We start from the raw sequence: 14,873 nt of genomic DNA on the forward strand, positions 1-14,873 counted from the left end.
CATTTTCAGTATGAGATTTGCATTCAGAAACTGCTATTTTAAATTTGAATTTCTAAGTTAAGGCCTTCTCTTTTTTAAGAAGTTAAAAAAATCTGATGATTTATTTTCAAGGTTTTCTTTCTGTTTACTGTAATTTGCAGCAGCAAGCAATCTAGTAATTTAAGAATAATTGAGAAAAGGTATTTTTTTTATCCAAGTGCACCCCTCTTTTGTTTGGTTATCCCCCTTCCTTCACGGCCTGGGCTCCTGTAGTGACTGTTAGCTGCTATTAGACTAATGTGCTGAGGCTAAGATTGTGACATGCACTGCAATTGTCTCCTTTTCTGTGTTGATCTCTGTCAATTTCGTGGCCTGAGGCATCTGCAGAGGAAAAGTAGGTAGGAGGAGGAGGGGGTGACTTATACTGGGATGGATGAAATTCTCACACCAGAATTTGTAGTCCAGTAGTACAGATGTTTTTATTTTGTGAAGCAGCTTTTTATAAATGTGCTGTCAAATGTGGTGTATTCCCACTTACTTAAAATAAATGCATAAAATAGCAGAAATCACAACAGCTTTGCAATAAAATATTACTACACATTATTACTTAACATTTTTGTTCAGTTTAAGGGTTTCAGTTCCTTAGATTATTAACCACATTACAACTAGCCAGTGAAAGCACATTTCAGACATCAGTGTTTACCTGCCAAGGTTGGGTGGGCTTCTAAAATTCTTGTTTCTTTATATGTCTGGTTTTTAATTTCTTGGATATGTGCAGCACAACAGTGGTTAATGTTTAGTGAGGTATGTTGTGTTTATTTATTTATTTATTTATTTTATAAGAAGAATTCTTCAAGTTGGGTAAAAATTATAATAAAACATATTAAGAAATATATATAATATATATATATATACATATATATATATATATATATATATATATATATATATATATATATATATATATATATATATATATATTATATATAAAGTATACTGTTACAAGAAAATATAAGCCAAGGTTCAGTTAATCTTTTTGAAGTCACTTATGAGTCAATTTATCAGTTTTAATCTTTAGGGGTAAACTCCTGTAAAGTCTTATCCTTTGTCAGTGGTTTATTGGTTTAAAAAAAATGTTATTTTAAAGTGAGAATGTTGGTTGTTAAACGGCGGTGGATGTGTCGGCTGGAAGTTTGTTCTGATCCTTTTTTAAAACTTTTGTTTCATCGTGCTATTGATTCAGCATATAACCTTTTAAATATGAGCAGCAGAATGTTTTGACCAAAACCATCGGTAGACCTCAAATGTGGTCAAAAAGTCTTGCCAATAATGATAACATGTATGTTAACCTCTGAAGATGCAAACTGCTTCATATGATAACATCTGTATTTTTTCCACCAACACATCCTTTTTATATTAGTGATTAAAAAAAATATTTGTATATATAAAAAAAAACACAAACTGAATCACCATGATTCATATAATAATATAGGATTATCTTCAAAAGCCAAGTAGAAAATAATATTTTCCACTACTAAATCTTTTATTAGTATGAAAGCATTTTTATTAAATTTCACATGAATGGCTTTGGCAGTTTTTAGAAGCCAATTTTTTTTTTTTTTTTTTTTTAATAAAATTGATGCACCTAAATAGTTGTCAAGTTCTTGATTTGATTCATAGCAAGCAAAGTAATATAGAAAAAATAAATAAAAAATCTGTCATGCGTATGTGTCTAACACATTTTGTTTGCCTGATGCAAAACTTAGTGCTTATGAAATGAATGCAGAATTAGTGTTTTGGGAAAACAGAGAGTTAACTTGCCAATGATCAGCCCATGAAGGCTGACATGGAAGTGTCTTCCCTGGCTGTAAGGACTCGCTGATCCGTGGCCAATCGAGCACAGTCCTGCCAGCTTCTCTGTTGTTTCCCGTCACAGTCTGGTCTGTGATCCTGTGTCTTGAAGCTCTGGGTTTCCACACAGACTCAAGGCTGAAAGAGACAGGGGGGCAGGAATTGGGGAAGAGGGGGCAGGGATGTGGAGGATATTTGGCTTTCAGAATCAAGAGAGAATCAAAATTCCCAAATTACTTGCTTTTGAGTATAATGCCCATAGCTGCTACTGTGGCTTTTTAAGCAGCATTGGTAGCAAAGCAGCCTTGTTATACCGCCTTAAACATCGATTCTTTGGTGCATATTAATACATCTTATTGAGCTGCACTATTCCTCGTTCTGGTGCATGGTAATGTGTCCAGCTGCTGTCGTGGAGCCGAAGCCCAGATCAAAGCCACAGCACTTTGATGAGCCCATCTGTGTTTAATTTTTTATTTTAGTTTGTTTGTTTGTTTGTTTGTTTTGGCTTATTATAGTGTTAGATGTCACTTAGAACATAGAGAGTATATGTAGGATTATGCTGAACTTTGGAACTAAACATAAACAACTTTACATTACAAACTCAACACTAGGTGTGGATGATATAATGATTAGTTTCACGATGGTGATGGTTTTCTCATCAGTGACAGTGAACTCGGTTTTCTGGTTCACAAATAAGACAATTGTATTTTTTAGTTCTTATTTTTTATTTTTTATTTTTTTATTTTAATCATAATGACATATTTCCTTATTTTAGTTTGGTCCAGTTATACAGTACACTCTTTTTTTTGGTCATGATTTGTTCTCCGTCTCACAGCTTGGGCAATGCGTTTCTCGGCAGTAGGTCACAGCTCTGTCGTCGCCAGTTTACGTCACGGTTAGGCCCAGGACAGGCCCCCTGTCCGAACACTAGCTGTTCAACATGATGCCCAGAGCATGAAACCTGCCTTTTAAATGTGAGACACAATGATTGCCGGACAATCATGATGCATAAAGATGCATTTAAAGAAGCAGATGTCTCCAAGGAGCCCTTTTGTATCTGTGTCTCCAGCTTGAATTATCCAATAGAGGCGCAGATTCAGGGCTGAGTTGTCTCTGGCCTTGTTTTGTGTAGAGTCCTGAATTGTATTGGAGATTTGGAGATCTGTATGAGTGTGTGAGAGTGAATGTGTTTATGTGTTTACATACATACAGAAAGTATTTTGCAGTCAGTAGCCTCTTTCATCATCAACAAATAATCTTCTCAAACCCTGGAGATTACATGTCTGTTTGTGGCAACTAAGTCCCCTTGAAGAAAAAACAAAACAAGAAATAAGGCGAGTCTGTAATCTGTTTTAATTCCCTTTGTGCCAGATATAACTATTTAATGAATAAATAAGCATCGTTACGTTTAAATTTGTTACGTTAGCTAATCTATTTTTATTAAATGTATGTTGATATTTCTCTCTCAATATAGATCTATATCTGTCTATCTGTCTATCTGTCTATCTATCTTTGTTAATTATTATTAAGCAGGAGAGAGGTCAGAACCCAGAAATGCAATCAAAGTAATGCAAATACCCTGGAAAGTAATCACACTGAACGGGGAAAGGATTAAAAAGAGCACCTACATTCGATAAATCCTGCATTTAACATCTGCTCAGAAACCGCAGTAGGAGAGGCTTATTAAATTGTAATTTTGTGATAAGTGATTTGAAAACTGATGAGATCAAGTTTCAGTGCTGTGCAATACTGGCCTAGAAAATGCGTATCAAGCTGCTGCACTACTTAATTTCTCTCCGCAATTTGTCTCTCTAGCCTGAGAAATTAGGCTGCTTCGTTATGTTGTTAGATTCCATATATATATAGGGAGTCACAGTGCATGGAATTGTAGAACTTTGTTGAAATTATAATAGGTGCATCACATTATTATTATTACATAAAGTACACTACCTGGCTTGCTTACATTACACTTTGGATTTATTCTGTTATTTACCTTCCACATTCTTGACCCATTTTGCCCTTTGGTAATGGGAAAGAGGTTCTCTGAAGATGTTATGCTGTCTTTATAGTAACTCTTCCAATATTATTTTTTGTTTTGCTTTTTTATAGTTGCTATTATAGTCCGTAATTTAATTTATTATATATATTTACAAATATCCTAAATATTTCAGATTCTGTATTGTGCAGATTGCTTTCTTTTGTATTGAAATGAGTTGATGGGTACAATTAATCTTTGCAGATGGAGATTTGTTCTTCAGCTTATTCACACTAAGGGTGGAGGTACCCACTCATGACCTCAGTCAGGCCACAAATATGTTTTGCTCAACAATAAGCATGGATTTAACCAGCACTGATTATTATGTTTACAAAGGTACAAGAGACTAATTAGTTACTATGTGTTGTGTGAAAAGAAAGCTACTTAGGGCCACAGGGCATTTAAATACAATTTCTAATGGTGGTTCAGTTTTTTCTCCAATGCAGAACATAAATAAAACAATTTTTACAACTTCACTTAACACCAATTCTGTCTACTTATTCTCCGTAAGGTTTGACAGTTGTTGACAAGTTATCAAAAACATGATGGCAGATGTGTGGACAGAACTTCACAAATCATGTTATCAGCTCTGTTTTCATGCTTCAAATATTAAAATACAGGTTGACATAATGCACCTAACTGAGTTGTACAGTGTGGTGCATTATTTTCTTCTGTAATCTTTTATATGTATCAGAAAATACCATGTAACACTAGTTAACTTCTGGATTTTTTTAGTCTTCTGGTTTATGGAAAATATGATTGTCTTTGGAAAATGGGGTAAAAGTGTGAGGGGTTTGTTTTTACATTTCTGGATCTTTTATCTGTGGCTATAATGATTACCTGTTAGCCATGCCAATGATTCTTAAATTACTGCATCCCTTGATGATGATGATGTAATTAGTCATTTTATTACAAATTACACTGCAAGGAAAGCAATTAAAAAGAGAATTTTTTAAACGTACTCTGCAGAGAACCCCCCTGAGTATTAATCAATTTCTAATAGGGGAGTGTGGAGTGCTCTGTATGTAGCTTTTTTTTTAAAAAAAAAACATTAATTAGACATTGGTGCCTAGGTCTTGTGACTTCTAGGTGTTAGACATCTATACCTTGTTTGTTTTCAGTTTATTCTTATTATTATTCCCATTGTAACATTTTTGAAAACTATTTTGTTTGCGTTTTGGTCTAAAAGCTTTACAACCAACTGGTCACTTCCCTGTGAGAAGGGACCTCCTTTGTTTTATTGTTTTATTTTTAACTTGAGGTTTGTCTGTTTAAGACTTCTGTTGCTGTCTGGAGGTATTTTCCAGATGTACTATTCTTCATTATTTAAATGTATTCAAAAGGAAACATTTCCTAAAAAAGCAGTGTGAGATGCTTTAAGTGTTACTGTGCAGCTGAAGTTGTTTGAAATGTAGCATATGAGGGAATGTAAAAGGCACGGGCTGGATTTCTTTATTATAAACAGTCCTTCTAACATCTACCAAACAACCAGAAGCCATACATTAATGGATTGCACATTGTGTTTGGGAATTGTTTGAAATTAAAGTTATAAGAGCTTCAGATCCTTTCTGGAGTATTCTGAAGTTAAATATAAGGTTTATGTGCGGCAATTCTTGTGCACTTCCCCACCTCTTGGTGTTAGAGAGCCTTTCCAAGTTTCACACTCAAAAAAAAAAAAAAAAAACTTGAAAAGAGGAAATTAAACCACATTTCCCCCATATTGTAACACTTGAAATAGTTTACACTTCATCAGTGTAGTTACTGAGTGTATTTCACACCTACACACTATTTTAGTTTCTACATGGAAAGAATAAACCGGTAAGGCCTTCTAATGAATACAATGAAATACAATGTAATTGTATTTCTTGAACATCATGCTTGTTTCACAAACCTCAACACTGAATAGTAAAGTCAGTGACAAGACACTGGACAGAGAGGTTATTCACAGTACTGTTTTTTTGTACCTTTTCTATTAGACAGATGAACTGGCGTCTGTTTATCATAAGCTAAGCAGTCAGGAATGATTTATCTTGTGCTAAGCTCTACTCAAACTGCAGAGTGAGTCAACTTTTTACAGTCTGCTTAGTGATTAATTACTTTGTCATGGACATGTTAGTTGAATCTTGTTGTTGTTGTTGTTACTTTTTGATGAAATTGGTTATACCTTTGCATAAGTTCTTATTCAAATCACAAATCTTCTTGATTTCCAGCATCAAGGAGTGCAGTGTTAAATATAAAATGTGACAAATAAAGAAAAGGTTAATCTTCACCAATCTGTAAATAGAAACTACCTTTTTTATTTTTGTATACATATTTTAATATTTTTTACAACACATCAGATTTGATTATGGTTGTTAATAATTAGGTTTTAAATCCCCTTTTGCTAATATGTATTCTTACATTAAGATAAACTTGATTATTTAAACCAGATTGCATGATGTCAGTGTTGCTAAACTAGTCCTATGAAGTGAAGTTTGTTGATTCCATCTTGCTGTAAAGTATAGTTAAACATTCCATGTGTTGTAACTGAGATTTATAAGGGAACTGATCTTGTATAAAGTAAACCATATTGAAAGCACTGTTTTGTCTTAAAAACAGAAGAAATGTCATCCACTGTTTTTAGCCCGTGAAAGTGGTAATGTGGCTTTAATTAAATAGCAGGAAAGGGGCAGAGCTGTACTCCGATATAAATGTGGTGTGGGAGCTGCAGAAAGGTAGGGTGTAGCGGCACATGTTTCTTGCCCCACTGATCTCGTAAGAAATGTTTGTCTGCAGCGGCCACATACTGGAAATTAACTCATTAATAATGTAACTGTTGTGCAATATAAATCTGCTCAACTCAAGCTCCAATCCTCCCCCCGCCTCCTCTCCGGTCCCCCTTCTTTCTGCTGGGAATGGCTTTGCTATGTGGAGAAACCCTGTGTGTTTCACATCATTAGGCATGGTCACGTAATTGCAATCCAGCAAAGAAAATTGCAGCAGTGCCCCCTCTGCAATCCTTGGGTCACTCACATTATTTAAACACTGCCTGGCGGGCCGTAAAACACAGGCCCAACATAAATACATCAAGTACGATTTCCAAACGGCAAAGCCATGTAACAAATGTTACTTGTTTAATGTACACCACGGCATTGTACATTTGGAGAAGAGGTTTATGCTGATGTCTGCGGATGTGTTTGACCTTTTAAGTGTGCCCTCTCTTTCAGTCTCTCTCTTTCTCTCATTCTCTCTTCATCTCTCCCTCTCTCTCTCTTTTTCTTCTTAGCCAGTTACCCTATGCAGCAGACCAGCAGCTGATCTGGCCGAAAAATTAAAAAAAAAACAGACAAAAACAAGGAGAAAAAAAGGGTCTTGGTTATTTGAAAAGCATTCTATAAAACAAATGACTTCAATAAAGATGTATCTTCATGGCTGGATGAAAAACAGATGCTTTTAAAATTTGTTTTGCAGAACAAGTCGGTCGAAAAGCATTATGATTAGTGCAAATGTGGCTTCAGTTGAAAAATATATATTTGTTTGTTTGTGTATGTGTGTGTGTGATGCAAAGGGGAACTGTCTTTATTGAAATTGACTACATTACTGTTTATACTTGTGCTTATTTGATTGTTAATGAGTTGGCCTCAACATTTCAGACTGATAAACCAGGTCCCCACATGCATGTGGTGAAAATTGCTAAAGTTAATATATTTCTAGGCCCAGAGAAAGTTAAATGTTTGGCATATTGTGGGGTATACTTTGAAGCAATATGCATATTTGTCCAGACTTACTTGTAACAATTATCTTGTTCACCCACCTGTCTTAAAACAAAACAAACAAACACAGAGAATCCAAACTTTTTTCACAGTCTGATGTTTAGCCCTGCAGCAGTTCAGTGTCCAAATCAACTTGAGAGAACCAATGGGACACAAGGGTTTGCTTGCCATTCAGACTATATTATTATTATCCGGTTTCTTAACCAGAAGCCCTTATCCAGGGTGACAATTGTTACAACATATCACATTAGTTTTACTTGTGTACCCATTTATACAGCTGGGCATTTACTGGAGCAATCTAGGTAAGGTACCTTGCTCAAGGGTACAGCAGCAGTTCCCCCACCACCTGGGGATTGAGCCTACAACCCTCCACTCCAGAGTCCAGAGCCCTAACCATTACTCCACACTGCCACCCTATGTATTTCAAGAGTTAGAAAAATATTTTTCTAATTAAGTGAAGAGCACAGATATTCAAGATGTTTATAATGCAGAAAAATAATAGTAAGATAAAAAATGTTTCTACATACATGCAATATAATTTGAAGTTAATGTAGATGTGTATTGAATTAAGGGAATAGTTAGGCATACTTATTTTGTATTTTGCTCTAGGGGGTTTGAATTTCTCTTTCTTTTCCTCTTTTTATTTTTAATATTTGCAAAATCTCAGCTGGTCAGCAGTGCTGTGACAAAGCAGAATACCACCAAAATGTGGGCTTTCTTTTCTCTTTCGTCCCCCTCCCTGCAACCTCTTGCATAAGCCTCTGACCGACAGCCCTTTCCTGTTACTGTCATGTGGTAAGAAGTACAGATACTGACATGTCAGTTAGGGTTCATCCTTTGTCAAGGCCTACAAGTAAATTAAGAAGTCACAACAGAATAATATTTAAAAAGAAAAAATCAAACCCTCCTAGGCAGACATCGTATTGGTAAAACATAAAGAAGCAGGATAAAGGGAAGCCCAAACCATGTAAATGAGAATTTGCAATAAAAATAATGCAACAAACAACACGTTAAATATGATTTTATTTGTATAATAAATAAATAAATTACCTTGCCTGTTTTGCATGCATACTGCTGGTGTATTTGGTCATGTAATACAACATTCCTTCTCACTATGCATGTACTGATAAAGCAGCTCTCTACTGGACAGTTTGGGCAGATCACAGAGATATTTGGTATTTAATTTCACTTTGGTATTTAATTCAAATTAGATGTAATTTAAGCCTGTGGCTGTGCAGGTAGTTCTGCCTCTTTTCTTATCTTTCCTTGCAAAGTAGATTTGGTGCCCTCCGGGAATTGTGTATCATTGTTTTGAATAGTACTTTCAATTAGTTTTGACCGAATACTACAACTCTAGAATAAATAAATGAATAAATACATAGGTAGATATCATACTATAAACAGTTATGAGTGTTAGAATAAGGTTGATCTTTTTTGCATTGGTTCAGCTATTGCAATTTGTTGCTTATTCCAATCAGTCTGTGTTTTTGTTGGTGAATTATTTTTCTTAAAACTTTGATAGTTGTTCAATTTTCTTCTATAAGTTAATACGTTTTTTATTTGGAGGGGGGTGAGGTACAGGGGAAACTTTAATGGCCTCATTTTTCTTTGGTTTAGTTCTAGGGCTTGAATTATAATTAGTGTATTTTTGCTTCTAATTTACAACTGCTCTTTCTGAAGTGTGCATTGCAGTGGTCTGTGTTTAATTATGGGAGAGTTTGGCAAGGTACTGGGAAGGCACAGTCCTAGGTACAGGGACTGCTGTTGAATGGAGTGGTGTTGGCAATTAGGGCATTCTTTTCTCGCTCCCACTCCAGTTTGTTGCTGATTGGACCCTGTGGCAGAAATAACAGAATACCCCCAGAAAGGTTCACCGCATACAGCACAAAACTGTACCTGACCTGTTGAACTGCAAGATTTTTAGACTAGCTGCAATATTACTATGTGAAAAACTCTGTTAAATAAGAATGATTTACTTTTGGTTTTGGTAATCCCATCTTGATTGGAAACATTTGCACATCATTGTGACTTTTTTAATTAGCAATTTTTGTAGCTGACGGAGATTTATACAGACAGGATCAGTAGATTTAAAAAAATGGTAATGCATAGTTAGTCCTTCTTGCTGGATGTCATTTTGATTTACCTTTCTGTTTAAATATTTGTAATTCCCTCTTGAGTTTTCCAAATTCATATTTCAATGCTGGTTATTTTTGATATAGCAGAGTTTATATGTTAAAAAAAAAACTGCCAGCAGACTGTCTGCTTTGAGGTTTTTGTTTTATTTACTTGAAAGGATCCTCATTTCACTTCCTTTTTAAACAACAAGTTCTGATTTCAGCTAGACTGCTTTTTGTCTCACCAGTTCAGAGAACAATAGGACAGGAACAATATAGCGAGAGGAGCCCCTGTTGGCTGATTTAAAATATTTTAAACCTATTATTCCTAAATGCTCTGGCAGTTGACTTTTAATAGCTATTCTAATTGTAAGGCAGGGTGATTAGGAAGGAAATTAGTTAATATTACACACCTTAGCTGCTGACAGAACCCTTGTTGAAATGTTTGCTCACGCAGTTAAAGTGCTTTACTAATGTCTCTGTAATTCAGCTAGTTAAAAGCACGGGATGAATCCACCAGTCCCTGTAGATTACGGTCATTCAATGTTTCCCCCCCCCCCCCCCCCCATGACAAGATGGATCTTTCCCCCCGCAGATAAATATGGTGAGGCAGGCATGACCTTGGCGAGACCTGTCTTTTTGTAGTGTGAAAGCATTGCATTTCTCATGCACTATGACACCAGTGTATTCTCGACTTGTCAACAGACAGTTCCTGTATAATAAACATGAAAAAAAAGAGATCTGCCTGGATGAAATGCTTGTAACAGCCTCCTTAATATGGGGGGGGGATCTGTATCTCCAGGTTAATGAAAATTCAAACCAGTGGCAATTATAGCTCGAGTTCCTAACACAGTGCAGAGTGAGGTTCTTTGGTCTTCCTGCTGACAGGCTGCATGGGCTGGGTAGGGAGGTTAAAGTGTTGCTGCTGGCCCCTTCCTGGTCTTTCAGAGCGGAGGGCAGGAGCTGGGGGTGCAAGCCTGCCAGGTTCCCAGGCTTACTTGGACCTGGGGTGTGCAGAGACCTGCTGGGCAGTCTTGTTCGCATAAATACAGCCTTAAAAAAAAAAAAATAAATAAATAATAATAATTGTACATAAAAATGAGACTAGGGACTGTTATAGACTGGTTCATAAATCTGTGTGTCAGTGTGAAAGCAGTCCTTTCGTCTATATGTATATAAAGCAATGGCTTAATTCGCACGATTTGTCAAATCAGTGTCCACAAATGTGAGAATACTTAGCTTCCAACCACTCAGAGTATTTGGCCTAGTAGTGATCTATATATGTGCATTTTATCTGAGCTTTCCTGTCTGTTTAAGATTACTTCTAATATCTCTAATCTTTTTTCCCCCCATAAGCATGACACACCCACACTCTTCCCTGGTTAATTATACATCAACCTCTGGTCCAAAACATTTTCTTAGTGAGGGGTGATTTTGCATTCCCCTCTTGTTGTGCAACTGCACTGTTGGCATATGCAAAGACAAAGCCATTAGCCAACAGCTGCCCGGACTTCTGAGGAAACGTTTATCTCTCTGTGGAAGAATGTGTGAAAACGAACAGCTTCTTTATGCAGTCCTGAAAAGCACGGTTATCTCTTCCTACACTAACACAGAAGACAAGTCATGCAGGAGACTGACACAGCCAGCAATTTGGGAGAAATGCATGAATGTGGGATAAAATTCAAGCAGTTGCAAGGCCTGGCCAGAGAGTAGTAGAAGCACCCCAGGGATGTTTTATTTAACAAATGGCCTTGTGGAGAAGACAGAGTTACAATATTGTGTTCATCTTCAGAGATGCCAGAAATTCTGTTTGTGGACAGAAGCTGGTCCATCTAAGTGTTTCTGTCCCCCATCCTCCCCAAAGCCTTCGTCTGTTTAAGAATAGCCTGGCAGTTCTCTATAGAGGCAGCTTTGCCATCAGAATAGCTCCAGTCTCACGAGGGCTCTGTGGAGAGGGTTAGAGAGGCTTTTTGTTAACAAAATCTCAAGGCATCATCTTCCATTCCTGCCCGCATGCCAAGGTTGAGAAAATGAGAAGTGATTTTTATGGTTTTCTGTCAGTCACACAGAAAACAAAGGCTATTGTTAAAGCAAATATCATGTAGGGTGTGAGGCGGGATATTTGCTTGAATTTAAGTAACTGCCATACATTTTTTTTGGTAACTTTAACTTTTAATGGTCTAATGTCAAACCAAGTCAACACCTTACTGAATAAAAGCCTAGGTATAAATTACATATTTTTATTTGTCAGTGTGGTTGTATATTCAAGTTATTTTCAGCATTCAGAAGATATTTTCTGACTTCATAAAGTATGAATTCAAGAAACAAACCTTTGTTGGCAATTAAGTTTCTTGCAGTTTAATGAAGCTTTGCTTGACAGGGGGGGTTTGCAAACCTTATTTATTTCTGAGCAGATGATTTACAGTCCTCACAAAATATACATTTTCCTCCAAAGGATCTAATATTTTTCCAGTCAAAGTTTAATTTTACAGGGTACAGTGCAGATTCGTGGTGTAGTTCAGAAGTAGTGTTATCAGAAATGTGGTAACAATTATATTAGTGCTACAAGCAATGGGGACAGGCAGGAACACTCTATTTGCTCTGTACATAATTTTCTATATAAAAAGGACACGTTGCTCAATTAATTCTTGTTCCAATGGTCTCCTTCACTGTGGCTTTTGTCTCCTGTGTTTTCTTTAGGCGATGCCTTTTCCAGTGGCTCCAGCTCTTTCCTCAGCAATTATGTTGGCAGTGGTTTAGCCAGCTCCTCCACGCCTCATGGTGCCCCCACGCCCATGCCCTCCGACCCCTCCTTCAGGGCGCCCACTCCTTCGAACCTGCAAATGGCACAGCTCTGGGCTTCCCATCCTCATGAAGGTAACCTTGCATCCCTGGGTGTTCCTACCGTGTCACTCCCAACTGCATCATTCTCATTTGATATTTGTTCTGAAACTAGCATGTTGGAACAAAACGGGTTTATTATTAGACGAGGGTTCAGCCAAGATTAAAGAAGGATGTGGTGCCTTGCGAAATGGGAGACTGGTTTAGATGATGTATAATGAAAAGCAGCCCCTACTGCTGGCAGAAGGCTGGTCTGTGTTTGTAGATGTAGCTGGGAGGGGAGGGGAGGGAGTGGGAGTGGGCCTGGGCTTAAAACAAATCGATTTAATAAAAAACGTCTTTATATTTGATAACTGAAATTAAGTGTTAACAACTTTAACATTGAATTTGGGTTTCCTGTGTTCCATCCTGTTTCTTAGAAATTTGACTTCAGTGTCTGGGAAAACTGTCACAGGTTGTATCCGATGCACATGATCCTTATTGCATCAGTGTCCGTGAAAGCTATTGCAGGATTCCCAGCTTCTGTTTTTTCCAGTCAGGGTAACCCTAAACACAGCCGGGCTCGTGTTCTCTACACCATAGCTGTCACTCTGTCGCCGCTAAGTTGCAACCACAACACTTAGGCCAGATGTATTGAGAAAGTCCAGTCACAGCACAAACTTACCACAATAACCATCTTTGTTGCGCCAAGTTGCAAAATAAAATTATTCTATGAAGGGGGAGAAAATCTGTTAATGAAGAAAGGCATAGAATAATGATTTCAATCTATTTAAAACCATCTTTGCATGTGCGGCGTCTTGTGAGCATTGTGACATTATAAGAAATGAATAGTGGCAGCTGAATTGCACTTAGCCTGATGTGCGTAGCCTACTACAATACTCCAGCCTGGTCTGGAGCACATCAAAGCTTCTCTCAGTCCCCCTGGTCCTGATATGTGCCGCCTGGGTACTGCGCTCCTCTGTGTAGGTACGATTCGGTACCGGCGTCAGAATCTACAGATGCAAATAAAATACATACATTCAATATCTTGTATCACCTTTTATGCCAAAGTTATATGAAAAATCAGTGTATTGAACAATTTAAATCAAAGTCAGTACAAAGGTAGATTAAAGGCACTAATGTCAGTGTGAGACATGAGTTTTTATTTTATTTTTATTTTTTATTTAGATGTTTGAGTGTGCCTTACCTAAGAGTCAGTCATTTCCATATTTATTGTTGCTCAGCTGGTTTAATATTTGAGTGTCCTTAAAAATAATAGAGGTGTGTATTGACCTGGGATAGGCTACCTTGCATTTTCTATTTCTATCAAAATGCAGAAGTGTACAGTTTGTTACGCCCAACATGTTGGAGGAAACCTGAAATTTGAAGTATGTATTAAAATATATATATATAATTTTTATTTTTTATTTTTTTTAAGGCTTGTAAGTAAAGCATGCTTTTAGGGAAAAATAGCAATGTATGCATTTGTCTCAAAAAAGCATTAAGCACAACTGGCAATGAATTGGAGATTATAGATTGGACTATATTGTGCAGCCACTGGCCCCTGAGCAGGTCTAGAGGCAAGACAATGCAGGGTGGATAATTGTTTTTCCACTGCAGGGATTGCATTGCTTCTCTGGTTGGCAGACTGCAGGTCAACTTAGACTATCGAGCAGCTCAGTAACTGTGTGACTGGCGAGTCTGGACCTGTTCCTGATTTTTAGTTTTGTTTGGTTTTGGTAAGGTTACACTGTTTCCCCCCCCCATATCCTTTAAAAGGATTGCTGATTGCCACTGTTTAAAACATGCTTTCCACAGTTCTTCACTAACTTATGCAATTCGAAGTGTTGCTAAGACTGGCAGCTTTAGTACAGCTCTTTTTAATAAATGGTAAACCTCTATTGGCACAATCTCCACCCCATTTTTGTGGCTTTTTGCAGAAACACCCAGAATGAAATATTCATTAACGGCTTAACTGCGAACACAAATTATTTCTGCAAAACGGTTCAAACCACGCAAATGTCACTGTTCTTGCTTAGTACATGCACAATCCATTAGCACACCAAGCCCTTAGTGTGTAAAGTAAACTGGTACAGCACTGTGCAGAATTACTGATGTGATGTGTTTTCTTCAGTGTTTTCTGAAAAGGGCATTTGTAAAAACATTTCCCTAATAAAGCACTTTTTTAATTTAAATTTCATTTTATTATTTATTTATTTAGTAACTCATCTCATCCCTTAAAGCCTGGAACTGTAGCAGTGTGACATCTTAGGAAAAAAGTGCTAAAGGGTTCATTTATTTTAATATAAAAACAGCAGCTGT

General features: G+C 36.9%; 1 protein-coding gene across 3 annotated transcripts in view; it reads left to right on the forward strand.

Annotated features, from left to right (window-relative positions):
- tnrc18 (trinucleotide repeat containing 18) overlaps positions 1–14,873 on the forward strand; it is an 82,847-nt gene that overhangs the window by 12,799 nt on the left and 55,175 nt on the right. For all 3 annotated transcript variants that reach the window (XM_066689269.1, XM_066689270.1, XM_066689271.1), the window contains exon 3: positions 12,432–12,608. In XM_066689269.1, coding sequence (XP_066545366.1) covers positions 12,432–12,608 — 177 coding nt within the window. The remainder of the gene's footprint in view (positions 1–12,431; positions 12,609–14,873) is intronic.

The sequence above is a fragment of the Amia ocellicauda genome, chromosome 17, assembly GCF_036373705.1.
Source record: "Amia ocellicauda isolate fAmiCal2 chromosome 17, fAmiCal2.hap1, whole genome shotgun sequence".
Taxonomy (NCBI): Eukaryota; Metazoa; Chordata; class Actinopteri; order Amiiformes; family Amiidae; genus Amia; species Amia ocellicauda.